Source organism: Pteropus vampyrus, unplaced genomic scaffold (genome assembly GCF_000151845.1).
Source record: "Pteropus vampyrus isolate Shadow unplaced genomic scaffold, Pvam_2.0 Scaffold81, whole genome shotgun sequence".
NCBI classification, from domain to species: domain Eukaryota; kingdom Metazoa; phylum Chordata; class Mammalia; order Chiroptera; family Pteropodidae; genus Pteropus; species Pteropus vampyrus.
In genome coordinates, this window is record NW_011888862.1 from 3,776,300 (window position 1) to 3,801,022 (window position 24,723).

Genomic DNA, 24,723 nt, shown 5'->3' on the forward strand with positions numbered 1-24,723 from the left:
TTAAAGGGAAGAAAGAGAAGAGACAGTTCTCCCTATTCTCCCTAATCCATACACAGGCATTTCCTTCCTCAGTGCCTGGTACACTCAGGCCTCGCTTCCCTTTCAGGCTTAGCCCCAAGCAGATGGGTTGCTTTGCCTTGGGTTTTCTCCCTTTGGGAGGCATGTAGCTCATAACAGAAGTGATGGTTGCAGCTTCTTTCAGAGAAAGGCTTAGGTCTGACCTCTTCAGCTGCTTGTTAAGAGTAGACTGAGGAACTGTGCTTCGTTTTGAAGTGTTATCTACTCAAGGATGGACCGTCCTAGTATCTGACCGGGACTCTGCTCTCTCCAACCCTTGCCACCAGAAACAGAGCCAACGACTCTCCCCTAGTTACCACAATAGAATTCTCACTGCAGCAAAATACCAGCAAAGTAACACAACCTTGCTCTTCGGCTGTCGGCAGACACAAAGTTACTTTGGTTTTCTAAAAACCACAGTGGTAGTATACAAGTACTTGTTCTCTTTCTGTTTTGCCGAAAGTAAAATGATCTCAAACAAAATGTTAAGAAAATTGCTATACGGGGCTTTTCTCTCTTTTGTCGCTTCGATGCCAGTGTTAAATAACTGTAAACACACAGTGAGCATGGGATGGAGAAGTCCATCCTCATTGTTTTAATGTGCAGGCTAATAACAATTCACCTTCACGACCGTCTGTATGTAAATACATAATAGATGTGAAATGACTTTGAAATTTAAAATGTAATGAAAATGTGGGCGATGCTGGTTATTTGAATCTCTGGTAATTTGAGCACTTGCTGGTGGTGTTAATTTAGCCCTCTCCTATTCAACACCTTCAAAACATTTTCGTTCAGGAAATATCAAAGCACTTGGAAAAGTTTTAGCTGCAGATTTATCAGCTGCGTTCCAAGTTGAATGCAATCCATATTTGGACTTAATTAACACGGGCCAACCATATGTGTGCACATTTTCTAAAGGGACCAGGCACAGATGGGAGCAGATATCGTATTTTTGTCCTTCCCAGCTAGTACTGCTAAATGCATATGGGTATTTTCTGTGATGCTGTTATAATGTTTGGTAAACATGGACCTTCCTAGTCAGCCGCTGGCATTTCAGTCAAGGGAGAGGAGTGGGACAGCTGATGAACCGGCAGCGTTGCCATTCATCTCTCCCGCATCCCAAGGGCAGCAGGGAAAAATAGGTCTTATACTTATTTGGAATTAACTAAGAGGACGGAGTTAAGCGTACTGCTTAGGACCAACCTAGGGTTTAGGTTCGACCCTAGACAATGTTGAAGAAAATAATTCAGATCTGATGCCATAGCCACAAGGTACCGAGCCCTGTTTCCAGCCAGTACCACCCTTCTGTTTGACATTCTCAGTATCAAAGTCTGCTCTTGGGGATATTAATCGGGAATCAGAGACTCTACTAACTCAAGTACACAAAGGAGGAAATGACTGAACAGTATTTGAAACACTATTCTCTCCCTAGATTTGCATCTTAATAGTCATGGGAACCTTTAGCTAAATGTCTATTAGTTGATGATATGTAGCAGCCAAGAATTGGAAGGAGTTGGAGCCAAGGACATACATTGGGATCTTTCTGGAAGTCTTAACGATTTACTCACGTGACATTTTCAGCCTTTACTTGCGTGGGCAGCCATCCCAGGTGCAGCCACACGTATGCCTGCAGGGGGGCCAGGTCAGCAGCATAGGGCTGGCATGAGCGGGACCCTTCCTATTCCTCATATGAGTTCAAAGCAGTCATTTAATTACAGGGCTTTCAGAAGATGAGTTTAAATTTTTCATTTCTTGCCTGCCCAGCCAAACTAGGCTTTTGTTCTCCGTGGATCAAGATCCTTTTGTGGGTGTCTTGGGTTTTGATGCGGGCGCATCAAATGATTATTGCAAGTCATACTTCCCGATAGACCCGAAGGGCTCTTCTCTCAGGTCCTAGGTCTGCAAGGGTAGGTTATCTGCCCTACCTAGTCGGTACTTATCTAGGTAGGCACCAAGGGAGTAATTAAAAGTCTTTTACTTGATTCAGTTCATGTATGTCTGATTTACATAATCTGGAAGGAGTCTTTAAATGGGGACTTGGAAACAACTTTTAAAAGTTGAAGAACAAGTATACAACTATTGAGATATCATCCATTAAAAGAATATATAGAAACATATATGTTAATGAGATTAAACCACGATCTCCTTCAACAGAGAAACTCTTCTTTCACGTATTTGATATGCCCGGTGCCCAATTAATGCTCCCCCAAAATTGCTGAATGGACGCGCTAGATGACAACTGAGCTGCGGTTTCGTGTGACACTGATCCCTGCTCGCGAAGGACCTGGAACAGTTCTCCTCTGCATTCTTTCCTCCTCCCTGACCAGCATCACGAGCTTCTGTAAATCTGTAGTGGACGTTCATCCAATGCATGTTTAGCTACCTCCCTGACTTCCTTTGCAATTTCTCTGGGGCTGATTTTCTAGTCAGAGATCGGAGACACTGCTCTCAAACACTGCCGCTGCCCTGAGTGGAGCTCCACTGCCTGCCTCTGCACATTTACTTGTGTTACTGGGCATACTGGTTAAGTTCCCTGTTGGCCACACCAACCGGAGTCTTGGTTGTCACTGGACTAACCGTGGTTCCACTGCTCTGACTTTCCCAGTGTGCCTCTCCACTGTGACCAAGGCTCTTGATGAACCCCCCTTGTCTCACTACCGCTGGTCCAGTCACTTAGAAGCCTACTTGAGCCTAATTGTCCTACCCTGGTTTCAAGTAGAAAGTAATATTTCCCAAAGAGAGTGCTAGCGCTACTGAAAAGTTATGGACCCCTTTCTCAATTCTTTCTTATTTCCCTTTCAAAATTTTCTCCTTTTAGTCTATCATGTTGACAGTAGTTAAAGTCATCCCTTGGAACATGCTGAAACAGTGTTTCTTAAAAAGTGTTCCTGGGCTCCTTATCCAGAGGACCTGAGAATCTGCATTCCCACCACAAACCCTCGGATGACACTTATGCCCACCAGAGCTTGAAAAGCACTGTTAAAGGATATCTTGATCAGACATCCAGCCTGAGAGTGTCTTTTAATCCACTGACTCCTTCTTTCCTCCCTCTTCCCATGTGTGGGTTGTATTAATGATGCACTTTTAGCTTGACTTCTAACTTGCCCCCAGGCTAATTTCACTTAAGGTCTAGATGGGTTAAGATGACACTCTTGTTCGATACTTGATGCATCCTGTCAAATCTCTCTGACATTAAATGTCACATGGTTCAGAAATTTCAAGGTACGACTGAGCGAAAAAATTCAACAGACCTACACAGTACAGTAAGGCTGTCCTTATGTTCTTGGGGAAAAAAATGGATTGTGTTCTAGGCTGTTGGCTGACAAAGTCCTATGGGGACGATAAATATCTAACCTATATACTCAGATTGCCAGAAATTTCATAGTTTAAGGAGCATTGTTACTTGCACTTAAGGCTTTCAAGATATTCAAGAGTGCAATTTACACCCTATAAGAAATCCTTTAAATTGGCCACCTTCACTTACAGCTAGGAATCACAGACATTTTGAACGACATGGGCTTTTGGGTGGGAAATGAGGTCCAGAGATTTAGTGAAGGTCAAAGAGCCCTTTATGGATAATCTGGACCAACCACCCAGTTTCCTGGATCCACAGTCGATAATGCTTCTCCTCTGCAAGGCTGCCAGGGAGGCTGGAGGGTCTTGCAGGTCACGTGAAATCTGGATGCCCAGAGAAAAATGAAAGGGTATCGCTGAGCAGGTATAAAGTAACCAAGGTGTCTCTGACCCACTCTGATGGCTTCACAGACAAAAGAGGATGATAAATTAGAAACAGATTCTTTTTCTAAGGAGGAAATGTAGTAGAGTGGAAAAGAGTGAATGAACTTTGACATAGTTAGAAAGTTGGGTTCGAATCTAACTTTGGTCACTTACTGGTTTTGTGACTTTGGGAAAATGGCCTAAGCTCGTTGAGCTTCGATTTGGTCATCTCAAAAACATAGAGAATGTTGTGTGCCAACTATAAATGAAAATAAAAACTATTTTGGAAAAAAAACAGAGAGAATGCTACTTGCCTTGTGTGATGGTACTCTCCATGACCGCACAATAACGAGAGTGCTGGATCTCCAGCAGGTGCTCATGAACTGTGATTATGAATACTATCATCATTACTTCAAAATTTTTCCTTAGTAAGTACTTTAATTCTGAAAGAGCACCATAGGTTCTACCCTTTCTGATATATGTGTATTGCTGAGGGTTTGTAGCATGCTGCGGAAGGTGCTAAATGTGGTCCCCAAACAATGGAACAACAGCAATATACTCGAGATTCTCTTACTTCTCCTGAAAAGCAGAGAAGCATCCCCTTGTCCTTCCTTTCCAAATAAGACAGACCATTGTAACCACTCGAATTAACTCTCCCAAAATAGTATGTTGGCGATCTTTGCTTTAGGCAAGCAGATCACTCATTAAAATTTGTATTCCTATCTGAAAATTCATTTTCTCTTCAAATGGCTATTTTTCCCCCTGAAGAATATTTCACTGAGAATGGACTCACAATTCTAATACTGCTGAGTTCCTTATGAACCAGTAGTTCCTTTATGAATCAAGGTGCCGTCTGTCCACCATAACATTAAATGATTAATTTGTACCCTTCTAGCCATGTGAGAACAATTCTGGCCATGGATCCAGCTCCCTGGCTTTCCTTCAGTATCATTTGCTTTCTGTCTAGTGGGAATCTGTTAGCATCTTACAGAAAGGACCAGACAAGTTTTGCTGGCTTCCTTTGCCTGTCTTGTAATTTGGCAGCATCCTGTGGGCGCTGATGAGCAGGCTGCTCTCTTCTAAACCCTTTATCCTTTCCCATTTCTGCAGGACAAAAGCCTGAAATTCTCCCACAGAGCTTTAGGGCACAGATTCATTCATATGTTCAACAAATATTTATCGACTACCTACTCTGTGCCAGGCACTGTTTTAGATGGTAAAGAACAGAGAGTCCCAGGCTTTGTGGATCTTGCATTGTAAATAGGGGAGAAATAAGGAAATAAAAATATAAAAATATAACTTTGATTTCAAAAACTGTAAAAGTAACTTAAATGTCTACATCTATCAGTCATTTGAACTTTAAGTATGATATAAACTCAAGAGCTGTTTTTTACGAGCAAGATGAACCGAACAGGAGAGAAGTAAGAAAGGGAAGTGAGATTTTGGGAGACTGACTTCCTATGCTATGTTTTCTTCTTTTGCCTTTAAAAATCGAAATGTTTGCTCAGCCTTCTTACTCTCAGTAAAGAAGCAAGGCCTCTCTCTAAGGACACTTTATTCTTTCCCTTGTGCAAACAGGATGAGGGGCACCCTGAATGCCTGAATGTCGGCCACAGTGACAGTGGGGGAATGTGTGATAATGCTTCAGGAAATGAGTTCTTTAACAAAAATCAAATGGAAGATGGGTAGCCTCAGCTCGCTGCCTTTGGGTGCAATTGCCTTAATAGTTTAGATTGTGGGAAAGAGGAGAGCAAATCTGACATGCTGTAGGCAGTGTCTGCCAGCAAACGATCTGAGTTTCAATTAAAATACTTTCTGTGAGATCCACCAAAAACAGATGGGGATCCAGAGTAAAGGAGATAAAAATCATTCACGTTTTCGGGTAATGCTATATGTGTCAGTCTTATCTCATGCAATTTCTGCATCTCTGTAAAAAATAATAATAATAAACTCGTTTTCCCCTAAATCATATTTTTAAATCAAAAAATAGTTTTTTTGTTTTTTTGTTTTTTAAAGAGAATAAAAGCAATGGTGATTACTTTTGAAGGTTCTTGACTGGGAAGAGAGCACGGGGAAACATATTGGAGTGATGGGACTATTCTAAATCGGGATCTGGGTACTTGTTAAAGGGGCGAATACGGATGGAAAAGCCATTACGCTACAAATTGGAACTTGTGTATTTTTACTATATTTAATAGTAACTTCAATGAAGAAGAAAAAAATAAGTAAAAGGCAAGTCTGCATTTTAAGCCTGTAGATGTGTGGTGAACTAGACATCATAAAGTATCGCGAGGGGACTGATTAGATCTTTACAATTGCTTCCTTTTTGCTCAGCTGATGATACAATTTAGTAAACCACAGAGCTGTCAACTTTCCTTCTCGTTAGTGGTACCCACTGGGTTCCAATACTAAACCTATCTAGAAGGGAAATTAGAAAACAAATAAGGAAGAAGGGAAATACCCGCCGAGTTCCCAGCTGAGACGAAATTCAGTGACAGTTTCACAATTGCTGGGAATTTCTCTCTGTGCAGTTTTCCACACTGGTAATGGTTTTGACCCCAAGATTTCTGGGTCCCAGTATGATTGTTAGATCTGCCACAGAGGCAGAAATAATTGTAAGTGAGGCCACTGCTCCCTAAATAAATGTGAAAAGGTCACTTCACAGAAGAGTCACATTCAGCAAGCCTATGATTAAGAATATTAAAATTGAGTTGTTTCTAATAGCAAACAAAATACAATTGAATTCCACGTTGCATGCTTTTGAAGTTGTATTCATTTCCACTATTATTACTTTCTAATTTCTCAAAAGCAAGAAATTTCCAGATTTTCTGGTTTTGATTCACTTAAATTATGCACATGCTCACTGATTATTTTTGCATGATGAACACATTTTTGTTTGATGAAAATATTTCCTCTTTTAAAATAGGAGAGAAATAGATTCTCATTGTGTTAATAACAATTTTAAACCCATAGAGCCTTTTAAGGTTTTCTCCCTTAATAAAAGGCAGATTTTTAAAAATTTTATTCCTAGAGATTTTCATTTTGACCCTTTTATTCTGCCTTTATTTAAAGGGTTCATGGCATTAATCTCAATAAAATTGTGTTTTCCAAAAAAATAAAGCCTTTTATGCTGGAAAAAAAAATCTAAACACCTATATTTATATCTGTATCGCCAAATAAACTCCATTAATGACAAATCGTTTTTCCTGTCTAACGTGTTATTTTGAAGTCTGTTGTTTAGAACTCAAAAATACTTTTTTGCCCTTTAGAAACATGGTATCCGTGTTCTTAGAACAGCCCACAGAAGCTAGGTAACATATTAACGACGAAGGTGAAATACTGTATGTTTATGGAAAAATTTAATAAGATTATAATTATAGTAGAAGATTGTTGAATAAAACAGAATTTTGTAATTTTATCTTTCAACTATTGTTTGAAGGCATGTTTAATTACATGAAAGACATCTTCGAATAACCTACACTTGTCGATACAGATAATATAGAATAAAGAGTGAAAACAAAATATGAATCATCCCACCAACCAAAACTATCTACTCTTAATATAGTGTCACGCTTATTTCCAAGAATGAAAATATATTTTTACATAATTGAGATTACACTGCACTGTTTTGAATCTTGCTTTTCTTGCTCATTGTTATATTTTAACTATTCTGAAAACTGTCATAATAGATTCTTTGTCTAATCTCACTTCAAATCCCATTTTCTTTCTTTAAAATAAGTAGGCCACTACTTTTTGTTTTATCTTGGCTTATATAGAATGTATGAAATGAAGCAGAGAAAGGAAGGAGAAGAGATCCAGGGAGAGGAGAGCGAAAATGACCACAACAGCAAGAGAGAGTGGCGGCAGCAGTGCCAGAGTCAGAAGGGTCTTTGGAGAAAAAAAGATTTTTCAGAGAAAATTAACAGAATTGGAGCAATGAACTTTCAAAAAACAGGGATTCTAGTACTGGAGCTAAATGGGAATAAGCATCATTTTATCCTATCCCATCATTTGATAAGGAGATGAATGTCTATTGATTTTAAGGTCTTGCTTAGGGGAAAGAGATAGTTTGAGGCAATTCTGGGAAAGGAACCCACATATGCTGATTCTCAACTTCCTTCCTGAAGCTCTGAGGTATAGAAAAATTGAGGAGCAGGAGGTATGGACGATCTCCTTAAGTATAAAAGAACAAACGGTGGAAGAGAGATAGTGGCTTAAACAAAATCCTGATATAAGGCATGGTCAGAGCTGGCTGGAGCTCGGAAAAGTTAAGGAAAGAGGAAAAGTTAAGCAGAGTAGACCTTCTTGGGTACAGGGAGGTGAAGACTATGTATAAACCACTATCCTTAAAGGTCTTCTTTTTCGGCTTAAGGATTACTTGCTCCAGATTTGTCAAAATTCTAGAACGAAGGCTACAATATATTGTTAAACCATTCACGTAGATTAGCAAATGGAAAGACAGTGGAGTTAAGCACTTGCCCATTTAATAGAAGAAGAACCAATGCTCATTGCAACCAATTACGCTGATCACATCCTTTACTGTCCTTGAAGCAAAGTCTACCTGTCCAAAGTCTAATCTAAAACAGCACATGCTTTACGTATTTTGGACATCGGTATTGATAAGAGTCCACTGTCCTCGCTACACTATTTCTCAGTGCTCTTGCTGATTCGAGAATAAACTTGAGGCTGGTGCCACTGGGAGGTGGGAGTCAGAGGCTGGAAGATGGGAAATAGAGAGAAAACTTCTCCAATATTTTTTAAAGTTTACCAATGTCTACTGTTCATTTGAAAAATAAAAAGCATTGCCCTAAGTGAGAACTTAGATTTCGTTATTTGAATCAGTGTCACTTTGCTTTAATACTACATTATTTTTGGTGTGTTTCTCAAGAGTCAGACCTCGCAAATTTAAAACTTGCTTTTTAATTGCTTTTTTCTTTTTTTCTTTTCTTTTTTTGCTAAGACTCACCTTGACCTTATCCTGTCCCATGGACTTGAAGAATTTTCCAATGGATGTCCAGACTTGTACGATGCAGCTGGAGAGCTGTAAGTCATTACCATTAAAATGACTGCCTGCCTGTTTTAACAAATAACCTGGTTCTTTCAGTGTCTCATTAAGACCCATTCTCTACCTACTTATCAACTCGCAAGGTCTTAATGAAAAGACAAGCAAAAATGTGTGTGTGTCTCGTACCAAACAGAGCATAGACAATCTTTCAAAGTAAAATGCCAAATAACTTACCCTTCCTCAAAAACGAAACCTGATTAAGTTTTCTTTGAAATGAAAATGTCTCCTTGGGAAAACTGAGATTAGTCATTCAATCTCTTTGATGAATTGCTCTCTAATAATAAAATGGTATTTCTTTCTATCTAATGCTCATATGGACCATCACCTCAAAGGAATTTTGGCAGGAAGGAGCGTTAGTCAGAGGAGGATGCAAGAATGAGGGCCATGAGATGATATAGAATAATAGGTATCTCCCTAAGGTGGGCAGTGGACACACAAAAGCATGATGAAGGAAGGAGAAAAATGCTATCTACTCTGTCCCCCTTGCCACTAGCCACAATGCCACTGAAATCTTTGACACATGCCATAAGTTACTGATGCCTCCCAGGTAATGGGATTCTCAGACAAGAGACATGAATTTTTTCTGGCTTGCTCTGTCAGTTTCTCTGTTTGCAAAATATAGAGAATAATAAGTCCCAATGACCTACAGGGATGTCAGGAGATTTAATGAGGCAGGAGCAAGGAAATACTTTAAACTTCTTGGTTTAGAAAAATAAATAATAAATATAAAGATGCATCAACTATTATTAAAAAAGAATCAGTGACAGGGTTTTCATTCTGATCGTGTAAAATCACCAAAGAGTTCTCTTGAAACTTCCTACGGAAATAAACAAAATAATAAAATGTCTTTGTTTTAAGAAGTTGCCAGGGATAAAATGAGAATTTCTGATTTACAATAAACTTTATGTATTCTTTTTTCCCCTATTGCCCCTTCTCTTGAGAAGAAAGTTAAGAAAAACATTTTCTTACGTAATGATTCCTTCCTGTGTCTTCTCTACTGCTCCAAACTCACACCTGTCTCAACCCAACATCTATTTTCTCTATAAAACAGCAACCATAGCTGTCATCTGAGGCTTCACCAAGGCTTAAGAAACTCCAGTTAGTAAATATGGTTGATCCTTGCAGGACCTAGAAGTCGTAAAATTAAAGCAGCAGCAATATATGTTTACCAGTAACTCTGAACGTGAAGGGTACAAATTACTCTTTACTTTTCTACCCTCATAATACCTCCTCCTTCCCTATCGCCTTACCTCTTCTTTCTGTCCCAGTCTGGGGCTTCAAGATGGCTGACAAGGACTATTATTATGGTGGCCACCCAGAAGCTCACCAGACAAGGATATGGGGTGTTTGATGAGCTTCTAGTATTTGTTGGAGATACTCAAGAAGTATTCATGCAGCCTTGCAGTAAAACAGATAGAGTTGGCCATTCTCTCTGTGGAACAGCAATGCTGGTACAGGGTCCTCTTTGTAATTCCTTGCTTTCTATGTTATTTTTTGGCTTTCGATGGAAAAGGTGGTCCAAAGAAAGAAGAAAGCAGATTCCAACTAACTTTGCCATTGATTCCTGGGTAGCTTTGGTGGGTCACTAATTTGTAGTAATTAATCATAAGACTCTACTGAGATTATTGGCCATCCAAAACCTCACATACTATCCCTCATCTTCCTTACTCTCATTTCTGAGTTCAAATATCACAAATAAAAGGGGAAGGGAGAGAAATGATGCCCAAAGGAAAAGTAGCTTTCATTTATGGGGTGCAAAAAGATCCAAAAGCCCCTGACGGATAATGGCCTAGTTAACAGGAGCCTGGAGACCGAGAGCTAACTTTGGTTTGGTAAACTGATAACAATCTTATTTTAGATAGTTCAGGAGTCATATGACAATATGACCTTATGTAATAGAGATTGTTCTACTTCATATTCATCATTGTGATGAGTGGGCCCGTTTAGCAAGACTAGCACAAATGAATATGCTTTATTTGCATATTCTGCAACTCCTTCTTAGGTTACCTGTCTGTAGCCTTCCCCACACGCTAAGGTAAAGGAAGGTCGACCATCAGGACATTAACATAAGCTTTCTGAAAATGAAGCTAACAGACCCTAGGAGAGGGGCCAAGTGGCAATGGGAATGTTTTAGGCAGGCCTGTGATGAATTCACTCTCATTAAAAATAAATGCTTTTCATTTGAAATACCAAGACTGGTGCCATGAATTGCATTGTCTTATTGGATTGCAGCAGACATAGCTCTTTGAAGTAAAGACAATCTTCAAAGGATTTTTGTGTTTGTTTACTTGTTTTTTCTTCGGAAATATTTAGTGAATAAAGAAGACAGAAGAATATGAACTTTATAGATTCTATTCTTTCATTACACAGAAAAAAATCATTCAGGAATAGCTTGCTGATGTCAATTTCTTTGACTCCGATAACATGTAGTTGTCATGATGACTGCAGCTCTTTTATTAAAAATGCTCCTGAATTGAATGAGCATGTGTCTGCTTTAGACGACTTTCTTGTTTGTCTCTTTACATGGCTAAACTTTCAAGGTTTCTTGAAAAGATGCATTCAGTTTTTCACTATGATTTGCTTACTCTCTAGTTGGGTACACGATGAATGACCTGATATTTGAGTGGTTAAGTGATGGTCCAGTTCAAGTTGCTGAAGGATTGACTCTGCCCCAGTTTATCCTGAAGGAAGAGAAAGAACTCGGCTACTGCACAAAACACTACAACACTGGTAAGTTTTCTTTCAGCTGGTCAACCCAAATGGGCTCCATCTGCAGCTTGGGGTATATATCTCATTACCTCAATTGCTGCATGTTCACTAGGAAAATAGAGTTAAAAAAGGCAAGGACCTGGGCTTGGTGCCAAAGCCCCTCAACAGATAAGATACCTATATGCTCTGGAATAGGTCAATGAGCACAACAAAGGATTTCTCCAAAACAGAGAGAGAAGAAAAAGAGATCTGGGAATATTGCTGTTCTCTTGCTTACCATCCTGTGTCAAATTAGTCTGAGGAAAGGTGTATCAGACCTTGTAAGTGATACAGGAAGAATATAAATCCTGGCAGGTTCAGTTCCTGGCATCCACTTTTGACATTGGATCCTCAGGTCAATCTACACTCTCTGACTTAGGGGAAGAGAGAAATCAACATAGGTCTTTGTAAACCCAGAAACACAGCTGTTATGCTCTTTGGTCCTGGACAGTAATAAGAGTTTGAATGAAAATCAGCTGGCGGGAATTCAGCCGGCTCTAAAATGCATTGTCAGTAGTGCGGATAGACATGGAGCAGGGGGAAATTTTGAGGTGATAGCAACAAGTGGGCATCTGTTGCTGCCTGGAAGATTATGCCTGCCCAGTAAAGTGGATGGCTTTTCCTATGAATGTCCCAGTTTTGATACCACACAGCTGGTCATAGAGAGGCAATCAAGACATGTTCAGTGACAGCTCCAGATCCCTTGCTGAGCAGAATGGTCCATGAACACTTGTTTCAGCATCAACAGTGCTTCCGAGGAAGCTACTAAAACCTGATTCTAAGGTGCTCTTCCTCACCAAGAGGAACTAACCCTATCTCCTATAATCTGTGTGGGCCAAGCCAAATTACCTCCTGGGGTTCTGACTCCAAGCCAATTAAAGAGAGAAAAAACGTGGCAAGGGGAAGGGACATTTATCTTTCAATAGTACCTTAAAAGTTTTAATATCTTTATATGCACTTTTTCTATACACAATGTAGCACTATAAACAGATTCTGGAAATATTCTACATGTCCTCAAGCAATTACCCAGGAGGCTAGGAAATTTTTACAATGACAGGATTATATACATGGCTTATACAAATGTGCATTTTTCCCTTGCTATTGATAACACAAAAATAGATCCACAAGTATGCAAATACTTTGAGAGCTCTAAGTGAACTTTACTACTTCAGAGGGGATGGTTTCAACTATTATCTATTATATGTTATATATTATATGCTGTATACTATATGCTATATATATGCTGTAAGTTATATTCTATACTATATATTATAATCCCAAGAAATGAGAATATTTTGTTTCCACTAGTCAGTTTATGACAGTCTTGCAAATTCTGACACTCTCTCCAAATAATCAAGCTTTAACATGCACAGATTTAGAAAATTAAATATGCCACATGGTTTTGGTCCAGTGACTCTTTAGATCATTCATTCTCACACTGTCATATCCATTACTGGTTAAGTTGGCAAAGAGTTAAATTGATTATGTAGGGTGAGCATTTTGTGCAATCTTCCAAATCCATCTATAATGCTCTTTTAAAAAAAAATAAAATGAGAGGCTGGAATAGGAAAGATAAATTCAAATTGGATTGTAAATCATCATTTCCTGCTTTCAGGAAAGTTTACCTGCATCGAGGTTAAGTTTCACCTGGAACGCCAGATGGGCTATTATTTGATCCAGATGTACATCCCCAGTCTGTTAATAGTCATTTTGTCCTGGGTCTCCTTTTGGATAAACATGGATGCAGCCCCTGCCAGAGTCGCACTGGGCATCACCACGGTCTTAACGATGACGACCCAGAGTTCAGGTTCCAGGGCATCTCTGCCAAAGGTAAGAAATCTCCTCACTTGACAACAAATGACCTGAGAGGTTTGTCAAAGGTCTTGTGTGCTGGAGGATTCTGGGAATACAGAAATACCTGCCATCCTATGGCACTGTTGTAGATGCAAATGCCAGAAGAGAGCGAAGAGCTGAGTCTGCAAGAATTAGAGCTCTGAGGACATGAGATAACTTCATATCCAGATCAATTAGGGGAAAGAGAAATCAGGATTGGGAGAGAAGAGGAATGAGCAGAGGCAGAGACATTGCTCAGGAATTCTAAGAAGCCCTGAGTGCTTTTGACTTCATGTTGTTTATGAGCCATAAAGCTTGCAGGAATTGGAGTAAGATTGATGCAACCTATGCTCTATTGTCAAGTATTTATTGGTGAAGCTATTGAGATTCATATGCCCAGTGAAGTCTTTTACAGAAAGAAAGGTTTGAATTAACCTCCTGGAAGTTTATACGGAAAAGCCATATCAATGAATAAATATCTATATATCTATATATAGATATATATAGATATATAGATATACAGATATAGATATATATAGATATATAGATATACAGATATAGATATATATAGATATATAGATATACAGATATAGATATATAGATATATGAAATGTATGTATGATATTAGGGTATAGCAATCAGATATAACGATTTTTGCTATGCTTTAGGGTATAGCAATCAGATATAACAATCTTTGTTATGCCTTAATTTACCTTAATGGCTGATACTTTACTATTTTTAAATGACAGTTGACTAGAGAAGAAAACTGTGGGGTTATCCAAGATGGTGAAAATTCCAGCAACTGTTGCAGGTTGACAGAGGAGTGTGGGATAGATATTAGGGGCACATAGACATTTTGTAGCACCTCAAATAATAATCCATAATGGCTGCATAATCTATTTTTATGCAAGGTAGGCCCACTGCATTTGTAAATATTGCTTAAGTAATAACAAATGTCCTGCTTGTGGAATTCTCAGCTCCTCGGAAGTGTGCCAATGTGTGTTTCCCCCTTTCACTGAGTACACTGAGCTGCTGGCTTCAATCTTATTACAGTGGTGTGAGTTCAATTTAGTATTCAGTATACACTGTCTCATACTGGTTGAGCAGTCTCTCCAAGACCCAGTTCCAGAAAATTGAGATGTAATCCCGTATCTTTGCTGGCTTGGGCTTATGTTCAGTCATGCTGCTTTTGACATGATACGAAATGTTAAATCGTGTTGCACATTATCTCCTATGTTGGAAGATAAGATGACATACGGAGGAGGTCTGTGGCTATAATGGAGATGGACTGAATACGGGGGAAATAGTTATACAAACTTTTCAAGTTCCATGCCTCCAAATATAGATACTAGAGTTTGTATGCTAATAGAGAAAGGAATAGATCTGTCTCTGACAATTTGTTTTTATTTTCTAGAATAACAAACAGTACAAAATACCTGTGTCATATTTATATTGGAATACAGATGTCAGAAACACTAATAGCTTTTTTTTTTTTAGCTACATAATCACAAATCAATTTTACCTACTGGAAATTCTAATCCACTCTGTGCCCCTTCCCAAACAAGTTCATTTGCTTATTTCTCATTAGTTATTAGTTATTGTCATCGTTGCATGCCATGCTGTTAAACCCCAGGATGCACAAACACGTACTGTACAATTTAATAGACGGCTAAAAGTATTGGTAACAAATTGTAAGCAGATGATGTCAAAACATAAAACATTTAGCCTCCAATCACTTATCGCTATGAAAATGGTATTCATTTATTTTCAAAACGGGAGCTTGAGTTTTTAAAATTTTGTTATTATTATTAGCTATTATGATTCTACATCGATAGTCAAAACTATTGCTAAATAAATGGTCACTGATCAGTGATCTTTGTATGTAGGCACAATCAGGAACCAAAAGAGGGTATAATCATAAGTCATTTTATACTGAGCTCTGAACTCACAGTGGTTATCCTTTTACTATCGGCAGGTTTATTTCTACATGCCTTTTTCCTAGGCTATTATTAAACATGGCTGACTCTCAGCTGACTATGGGGAGATGTGACTCATATGGATGTCAGTGAGAAAGGAAAATGGGATAAAAAGTGAGTCATGGAAAATAAAGAATTGACCGTACACTTACATACACACACACACTCACACTCACTCATTCGCTCATTTTAATTTATAAACACTGCAGTCCTGAGCAGATACTCCAATCTGCTGGTTGTACGTTTGCTCCAGAGCCTATGGCAACAGCCTAGATAGAGTACGTGTGAACACTGCACTTCACAAGACAGGCTTGTTGAAGAAAAGATAGAAAACACAGAAAGTATGATTAATGTTAACCATCTAGTAAATAACTCTTAACATTTTGGTGTATTTCCTTCCAGTCTTTTTTTCCTATGCATATTTATAGGCAAACCCACACTCGTGCGCACATAGAAAATGGAGATCAAACTTTTACATAGTTCTATACTATGTGCCATTTCCCATGGCATTAAAAATCTATTATGAAGATAATTTGCAATGACTTACTAGTCTAGCTGATATATTTATTATTGTTTTACCATAATGGACAATTAGGATTTTGTTTTTGGCTTTGTTAAGTATGATATTCATAAGTAATATATTCATATATGAGTGTTTATGTGTCACTGTGTTCTAGAAGACATGTATATATTTTTTTTAATCTTATTTTGCAATGTAAAAAAGAAAGAACTGAGGCTAGAGTGAATGAAGGATGATCTATGATAAGATGCTCAATGAGATGTATGTTCCATTCAGGTAAAAACTTGGTCTTATTCATCATGTTAACTTGAGCACCTAGAAGAGTGTGTGACTCAGACTAGATGATCGATAAATCCTCATTGAATGGATAAATAAATTAATAAACAGCCATGTTCCCTCATGTATGACCACGTAGAAGATAGAGTAGACTTGAAACAGAATCAATGGGTAAAAGTTTTACAGAAAAATATTAGAGTTTTAATATATGGAAAAATTTCATAGCAATATGAAATAGCCTATAGAGAAATAAAGGGCCTTATGAGGAGAAGACGCCATGTTCTTTGAGTGATCTATTATATGCTTATAGTCATCTGTCAACGAGAGAAGCCAAAGTTTATCATACAGGTGTGTGTACGTGCATGTGAGTGTTTTTCACAGGTAGGCAGTTTTTTGAATGGCTTAAGCTCTAGAAGGTCTGAATAAGCAATGGGTCTGTTTTTTTCCAATGCCTGCCATTAAATACTCTCAGTTGGTTCCATTTTCCCTGCCCTTGGAAGACATGTCAGGAAAATTCCAGAGATTCTCAGTCACTACAGGCCATGCCATTAGACCCAGAATGAACAAACACGTATGTTACAATCTAACAGACAGCTAAAGTGTCAACAATAAATATTTTAGATTTTTTAAAAATCATCTATCCAGAAACAAAAATTCAATCTCACAACCATCTCAATGCCCTTTGCCTCCCTTGCCCCCAGCTCAGGCCTGACCTTTGGCTTAAAGACATGCAGTGAGGTAGGCATAGTCTGTTCCTTTACAGTTCCTCCCCTTGCTTTTCCAATTCTCTTCCCGACTCCTGTTGCTGAATAGTGTTGAGGGCTGAAGAGGAAAGGGTGGATGGGAAAAAGTTGTATGTGACTGACACTGTTGTAGTCTAACCCCGCCATCTCTGATGGTAAGCCTCCAAATGCAAGTTTTCTTGTGAGTTGAACTTGACTTCTTTAGAGATTCCTGAGGTTCCCAAATATTATACCATTCCTCAATGAATAATGAACCCTCTGGCTGATTGATGTCTTACAATCTTCTCTTAGCTATCCCCTCTTAGCGGCACACCTTCTAGCTCCTGAGGTCTCCTTAGTCAAGTAGACAGCCCTCCTGGTCGACATGTTTTCAAGATGATTCACATCTGGCTATCTTCCACACCATTTATTTGGCCTACCAAGAGCATGCATCCTTGCCTTGCTAAATAGTGGACATGCAACTTAACTGTTAACCCTTCTGCCCTCACCCCACCATCTTGGGTATTCCAGCTAGCCTAATGCCTTCAGAATTTACCCAGGTAAGAAACAAGTATTGCTGTTCATGTTTCCATACAAAATCCAAACTACTAAGGTCATATGACAGGTTTTCCTGATCCAGGGCAACTTGTTGGAATTTCAGCAGCTCAGCAAATACACAACATGTGGAGGAGATGCCAGTCTCTTCTCTTACGGGGGTGAGGATAAATCACCTTCTCTCCATCTTTAGGAGAGTAGGGAAAATGCCAGAGCACTGTCAACAAATTACATGACTTCGATTAATTCTTTTCAAATGTCTAGTCTTCTGTAATGATACAGGGAGTTGGGTAAAATCATCTCTAGATAGCTTTTTCTTTCTTCTAGAAAGTCCTGAATCCTATATGCATATCTGTAGCATCTCCCTTCAGAGTGAAGCTTTAAGCAAAATTCTGAGACAATGGGAATATCCCATTCCCAGATAAGAGGTACAAATTGGCAGTTATAAAACAGTCACAGGGATGTACACTACAGCATAGGAAATACAGTAATATTTTAATAACTATGTATGGTGTCAGGTGGGTACTACACTAATTGAGGTGATCACTTAGGAAATTATATAAATGTCTAAGCACTATGCTGTACACCTGAAACTAATTTAAAATATTGGAAAAAGGAATATCCCATTCCCATACTGTTATAAATGAACACTTAACTTTTGAGTTTTATCCCTGTGAGGGCAAGGATTCCATCGATTCTGTCCGTGTTTAGATACCCGCCACTAGCACAACGCCTGGCTCATAGTAGGTGCTTAGTAGAGTTGGGTAGTAAATGAATAAACAGTGTTGAAAAGACCTGTAGTCAAGTGGTATTCCATGTGTACTTTAATTAGCGATTCATTCATCCATTTATTTATTCAACTAACATTTATTGAATGTCTTCTCTGAGCCATGCATTGTGCTAGGGGCTGAGGAATAAAACAAAGTCCCTGCCCTCGGGTACTTGTAATCTGGTAGCCTAGAGATCAATACCTGGAATGATGATTATTAAACAATGTTAAATACAGTCAAGTGCCACATAATAACATTTCAGTCAATGACAGACTATATATGACAATGCTCCCATAAGATAATAATGGAGTTGAATTTCCTCTAAGAAAGGGAAAGACATGTAGTTCAGGAGAAACTTTTTTTTTTTCTTATGGGAGCAACAGAATCCTTCTCACTCACAACACTTCAATCTTGAGTGCACAGATGACCTCCCAGTCAGACACTGACCCATTTAGTGCAGAGGAGCCTGTCCCCCTAGTGCTACATATTCAGAGGGCGCTACGGCCCTCCCAGATCTAGGTTGGTGGTCTTCAGAGTACATGGCTGTACATTCTTCATTGAGGACCTAAGATCCTGTACAAGGACACAGGTCCACAAGAGCGACCTTAAACAGTATTCGGTGCTTCTGTCACTTTAGTAAACGATTTCTGTGGTAGTGTGGGGCCAGCCTGTCCCTGTACTTTGGAAATATTTTCTAGGTTGTAAGGATATAAAGCATAGATAAGTTTTACCTCTTCCATCAATGCCAAAGAAGCCTTTGTGCCAGAATGGTCAATGGAACCAAATAAAATTTTCCAAAGTAAAAATACTGAGTTCTCAGTTGTACACCCTCTCTATGTTAAATACCCTTTTTTTACGAATGCCACGAAGTTCCATAATCTGACCAACATGCTCCAACATGCCATAGCTAAAACTACATTGCCATGACAATCCCCCATGTTCCTTTGTCTCTCCATTTTAATTTCTTATTAGTACCAATCCTCAGGCCACCTTCCACTCCCTCCTGACGGTCACTATTATGGTGAGGTATGCCTTGCCAATAACTTAAGATATGCAGATGACACCGGCTTGCTGACAGAAAGTAGTAGTGATTTGACATGACTTCTGACAACAGTAAAAGAAGTGCCAAAGCAGGACCGTATTTGAACCTAAGAAGACAAAAATCATGACTACAGAAGAAATACACAACTTTAACATCGACAATGAGGACCTCTAAATGGTTCATTTTGTTTACCTTGGTCCAGTCATCAATTCAACTGGAGACAGCAGCCAAGAAATGGAGAGAAGGCTGAGACTTGTAAGGGTAACAAAAGAAGAATTAGGAAAGATCATCAAGAGCAAGGAAGCGTCATTAGAGACCAAGGCTAAGATCATCCGCACCCTTGTATTCCCAATTACTACATGTAGAAGCCAAAGTTGGACAGCGAAGAAAGCTGATAGGGGAAAAAAAAAATGAAATCATTTGAAATATGGTGTTGGAGGGGAGCTCTACTGATACCCTGGACCGCCAGAAAGACAAACAAGCGGATCCTAGAGCAAATTAAGCCTGAAACATTGCTAGAGGCAAAAACGGCAAAACTGAAGCTGTCCTACTTTGGGTCTACCATGAGAAGGCAGGGTTTTTTGGAAAAGACAATAATGCTGGGAAAAACAGGTGGCAGGAAAAGAGGAAGACCAAACATGAGATGGACTGACTCCATAAAAGAAGCCGTAAGCCTGAGTCTACAGGAGCTGACCGGGGCTGTCGAGGACAGGACACAGTGAACATCATTCATTCATAAAGTTGCCGACTCAACGGTGCATAAGAGCAACACACCTTACCCCGCCAGTTTCCCCTCAATATTTCCAATCAACCCAGCCCACATCCGTGTTCACGGAGCAGCACTGACAACTTCTATTTCTTGTCAGAAGGAAGCAGGAGGGAGGGCTTGTGGGACAGTGTGTATAAAGTCCACAACAGTGCACGGTACTGTCCTAGGCCTTCAAATTCACTCACCACTTGCTCGGTGACTCAGCCAGAGCAACTTCCAGTCCTGCGAGCACCATTCATGGTAGGTGTCCTACACAGGTGTACCATTTTTTTTTAACTTTTAGATCATATTTTCTATGTTTAGATATACTTAGACACACAAATATTTACTATTGTGTTACGAATGCCTACAGTATGTAATACAGTAACATGCTGTACAAGTTTGTGGCCTACGAGCAATAGGCTAGACCACACAGCCTAGATGTGTAGTAGGCTAGACCACTAGGTTTGTGTGAGCGCACTGTGTGATGTTCGCACAAGGATGAAACTGCCTAACGGCGCATGTATCAGAACATATCCCCGGCATTAACGCACAGATGCCCGTATAAGGACATGAAGGGAGATACCTAAGCTATTAAATGGAGGAGGGAAAAATGGAAGGAGATGGAGGAAAGAGAAGAGAGCCAGAGGAGGGAGAGAAGAAACGGTATTGGGAAAATGGCCCGAAGACGAAAGGAGCCTGTGCTGAGTCTGTGAAGCAGATTAAATAGGTGAAGTAGGAGGAGGGAAAGGTCACACCCGGCAACGAGGACTTCTTACTCATAATATTTCGGCTACGCTTATAAAATAAGCTTTTCTAGAAGACAATCTGGGCAGTTTTCCAACATGCTTCACAAATTTTAAACACATTTCAAGTAAGAAACTTGTGTTTATTGATTCCAAGTTAATTTCTTGCCTTCCTGCCAACCACAGCTTTTTGTGGTTTTTGCTAGGCTTGGTCTAGTTTTGTTTGATTTGGTTTTCAGAAGTTCAATCTCTTCCCTAAATGCAGGAAAATGAAATACCAGCAAAATATATATTCCGTAGGTACCTTCCCTTTTAAAGCTGTTAAACTGGTTTTTAAAAAATAGATCTCTGCCAACCTCTAAGTTCTGCTGATAAAGGTCTAACTGCTGGAGCATAAAACCCCAGTGGCAGACTAAAGGCTGGGTGTATTTCTGTCTCCCGACCTGCAGGAAAATACCAGGATGAATTGAACAGAAGGCTACGAGACGTCGTGTAGGCTTTGAGTGTGGCCAAACAGGGTTCAACAATTATTTTCCTTTCCTGTGTTTGTTATTATGGCTGAATGAGTTGCGGCCACTCCTGTGTTTTGAGTCATTTGTGGCTGCAGCCCAGAGACTGCAGAGGTGAGAGTGAGCATCAGTAGGGGACAGTTGGGATGACATAAGTACACAGGTGACTCTGACAGGTCCATAACCATCTCCTTGGAATAAGGATCCAGAGACATTATCTTCAGCCATTATTAACTGAGGCGCCCTACTTCCTATATAAGGAAATTTCCCCTTACTTTTCAGCCATCTGGTCAAATAAGACCAGCTGGACCATTTCAAGCAGCTGCCAAACCCAAGACAGCTTGGAATTTAAAACAAAAGAGGCCATAGTTCTGCCACATTGGGTCTTGCTTTCTTCCCTATGAGAATGTTTCTGTCTAGAGACTGCAGTAAGAAAAGCTATGAAAGCAGTAGCATCGACACCTATAGAAGTTTTGAAACAAGGTTTTGTTTGGATATTTGTTTTAACTCTAAAGAATAGATGATTGTTCCTTGTATCAGGTACATCCCTGGCTATCTGGAATGAATTTCCTAGATCAGATTTGAATCTCTGAAAAAGGCTGAGAAGTGTTTTGTTTTGCAAAATCAGGATTTCACTAAGTTCTTGGATAAAAGATTGAAAAGTCAGAAAGCCCAAGCTTTAGCAAATCGATCCGCAGGCCTGCTTGCTTCAGCCAGATGTCTGCATGTGTGGGAGACTTCGGAAACTTTCCCTTCTGACATTTCCCGAGCCACAGCAAATTGAAGAGTCACTGATGTAATGAGTGTGTGATAAAAATATGCAAAGAGATGACGTGTGTGAATTCTCTCGGGACAGAGCTGCAGCACCACTGGCACTTCAGTTCAAGGATGCCATTGGCAGCCTTTACAGGGAAGCTGACAATCGGTGAAGCTACCCGGGCTATGCTTCTGCTCAAGCCCTGGTGAGACTCACAAATGTGAGGGGAATAGCATTTTGAGCTTCAGGATCATTTCAAACTCTCTTTCCATTTCACTAAAATGAATAACTCTATCTAGGTCATGCCGCCTAAATGTCTTTGGTTTTTCTAAATGCCACACGGTGAGGAAAAAATGAAGTACTGTGGAGCATGGACTGTAGACTCAGAGACATGAAAAAACAGATCTTCTGTCCTTAAGAAGACTGATATATTCATAAAATAGAAGATTTTAAGTCAGTAAACTTAAACTTAGGCAATAGAGTAGATTTTTTACTAAAACGGCTGTAATGATTCTCCTCTCCCTTTGGGTAACAGCCCCCTCCCCAAGTGACTGTCAACTTGACCATATGACTTGCCCTGGCCAATGGGACAATGGCAAATATGACAATAAGCAGAGACTTGGAAAATGCTTGCATATCGTAGCTAGCTTTCACGTGCTGCACTTGGGACTCCCGTGAACACCACCACGAGAATAACGCCGGGCCCGCTTGTTAAATGATGAGACATACACAGCCCAGTTATTTTGGTTACGAGACGAAAGCAGCTAACCCGCACCTCCTTGCTCACTGCTCACTGCTCCAGGCACACGGGCCTCCTTGCTATTTCACAGATATGGCAGGCACACACTGTCATCCCTGGGCCTTTGCAATGACTGTTCTCTATGCCCCCAGATATTCACATGACTAACTTCTCCTCCTTTCCCAAGTCTTTATCCAAATCTCACCTCCTCAGTAAAGCCTGTTCTTGCCATTATCACCTCACCCATGCCCTCGTCAACACGCTTACCCAACTCTTCGACTTATTTTGTTTCTTCACTACACTTTATCACCTTATAGCAACACTAAGATTTACATTGAACTCTATTGTGGATTATGTTTATTGTATATTATCTGTTTCTCTTAGCTTGACTATGAGCTCCATGAAGGCAAACATCTTTATCTTTATCTGGCTTGCTCCCTATAACAGCACCTAGCCTACAATATATGCTCAATAAAGGTTTGTTGATTGAATGAATGAATATATACATCTCTAAAGTCTAATCGCTGAGACAACTCCATCTCGCCTTGCTCTAGGATACTTAACCTGGCTATTCTTGACCACACGAAAGCCTGGTTTCCTTCATTATGTTACTCTAACATAACATTTTTATAAAGTTTCACTTCTCTGACTGTATCAAGTAGTGTTACCTCATTTTTCTTTGATAGCTATCTTTTACATTTCATTTTATTTATTTTAGTTTCAGGTATACAGGACAATGGTTAGACATCTATACAGTTTATGAAGTGATCCCCCCCAATTACTCTACACCCATCTGGCTCTACACACAGCCATTACAATAATATAGACCATACGTCCCTGTGGCTGTTTTGTAGCTAATAAGTTGTACTTCTTCATCCCTTCACCTTTTTCATCCAAAGGCTTCCAGCCCTCTTCCCCTCTGGCAAGCACCAGTTCGTTCTCTATAACTGTTTTCATTTAGTTAGTTTCTTTTGTTCCTTAGATTCCACATATAAGAGAAATCACATCTTTCTCTGACTTATTTCATTCAGCATAATACCCTTTAGGTCCATCCATGTCATTGCAGATGGTAGGATTTCATTTCTTTTAATGGGTGAGAAATATTCTATTATATATGTACCATGACTTCCTTATCTAATCATCTACTAATGGGCACTTAGGTTGCTTCCATATCTTGGCTATTGTGAAAAGTGCTGCTGTGAACATAGGGGTGCATAGATCTTTATGAACTAGTGTTTTGGTTTTCTTTGGATAAACACTCAGGAGTACAATTTTTTGGGTCGAAAAGTAGTTCTGGCTTTAATTTTTTGAGGAAACTCCAAATCGTTTTGCACAGTGGTTGTACTAACTTGCAGTCTCACCAACAGTATACAAGGGTTCCCTTTTCTTCACATCCCCGCCAACACTTATTGTTTTTGGATTTACTGATAGCCATTCTGACAGGTGTGAGGTGATATCTCATTGTGCTTTTTTAAATTTGCATTTCTCTAATGATTAGTGACCTTGAATATCTTTTCATATGTCTATTGGCCATCCGTATGTCTTCTTTGGAGAAATGTCTATTCAGGTCCTCTGCCCATTTTTTAATGGGATTGTTTGGGATTTTTTGTTGACTTGTATGAGTTCTTTACAAATTTTGGATATTAACCCCTTGTCAGATCTATCATAGGCAAATATCTTCTCCCATTCAGTCGGTTGTCTTTTCGTTTTGTTAACGGTTTCCTTTGCTGTGCAAAAGCTTTTTAGTTTGATGTAACCCCATTTGTTTTTCTTCTCTTTCCCTTGTCCTAGGAGATATATGAGGAAAAAAATTACTAATAGCAATATCAGAGAGTTTACTGCCTATGTTTGCTTCTAGAAGTTTTATAGTTTCAGGTCTTACATTTAAGTCTTTGATCCATTTTATTCTTGAGCATGGTGTAAGAAACTTTCATTTTATTGCA

The 24,723-nt window shown here is 39.4% G+C and overlaps 1 protein-coding gene across 6 annotated transcripts in view; it reads left to right on the top strand.

The window, feature by feature from the left end:
• The window catches only part of GLRA2 (glycine receptor alpha 2), a 194,564-nt gene that overhangs the window by 78,295 nt on the left and 91,546 nt on the right, over nt 1–24,723 (top strand). For all 6 annotated transcript variants that reach the window (XM_011362953.2, XM_011362956.1, XM_023532350.1 and 3 more), the window contains 3 exons: nt 8,735–8,817; nt 11,432–11,569; nt 13,203–13,417. In XM_011362953.2, coding sequence (XP_011361255.1) covers nt 8,735–8,817; nt 11,432–11,569; nt 13,203–13,417 — 436 coding nt within the window. The remainder of the gene's footprint in view (nt 1–8,734; nt 8,818–11,431; nt 11,570–13,202; nt 13,418–24,723) is intronic.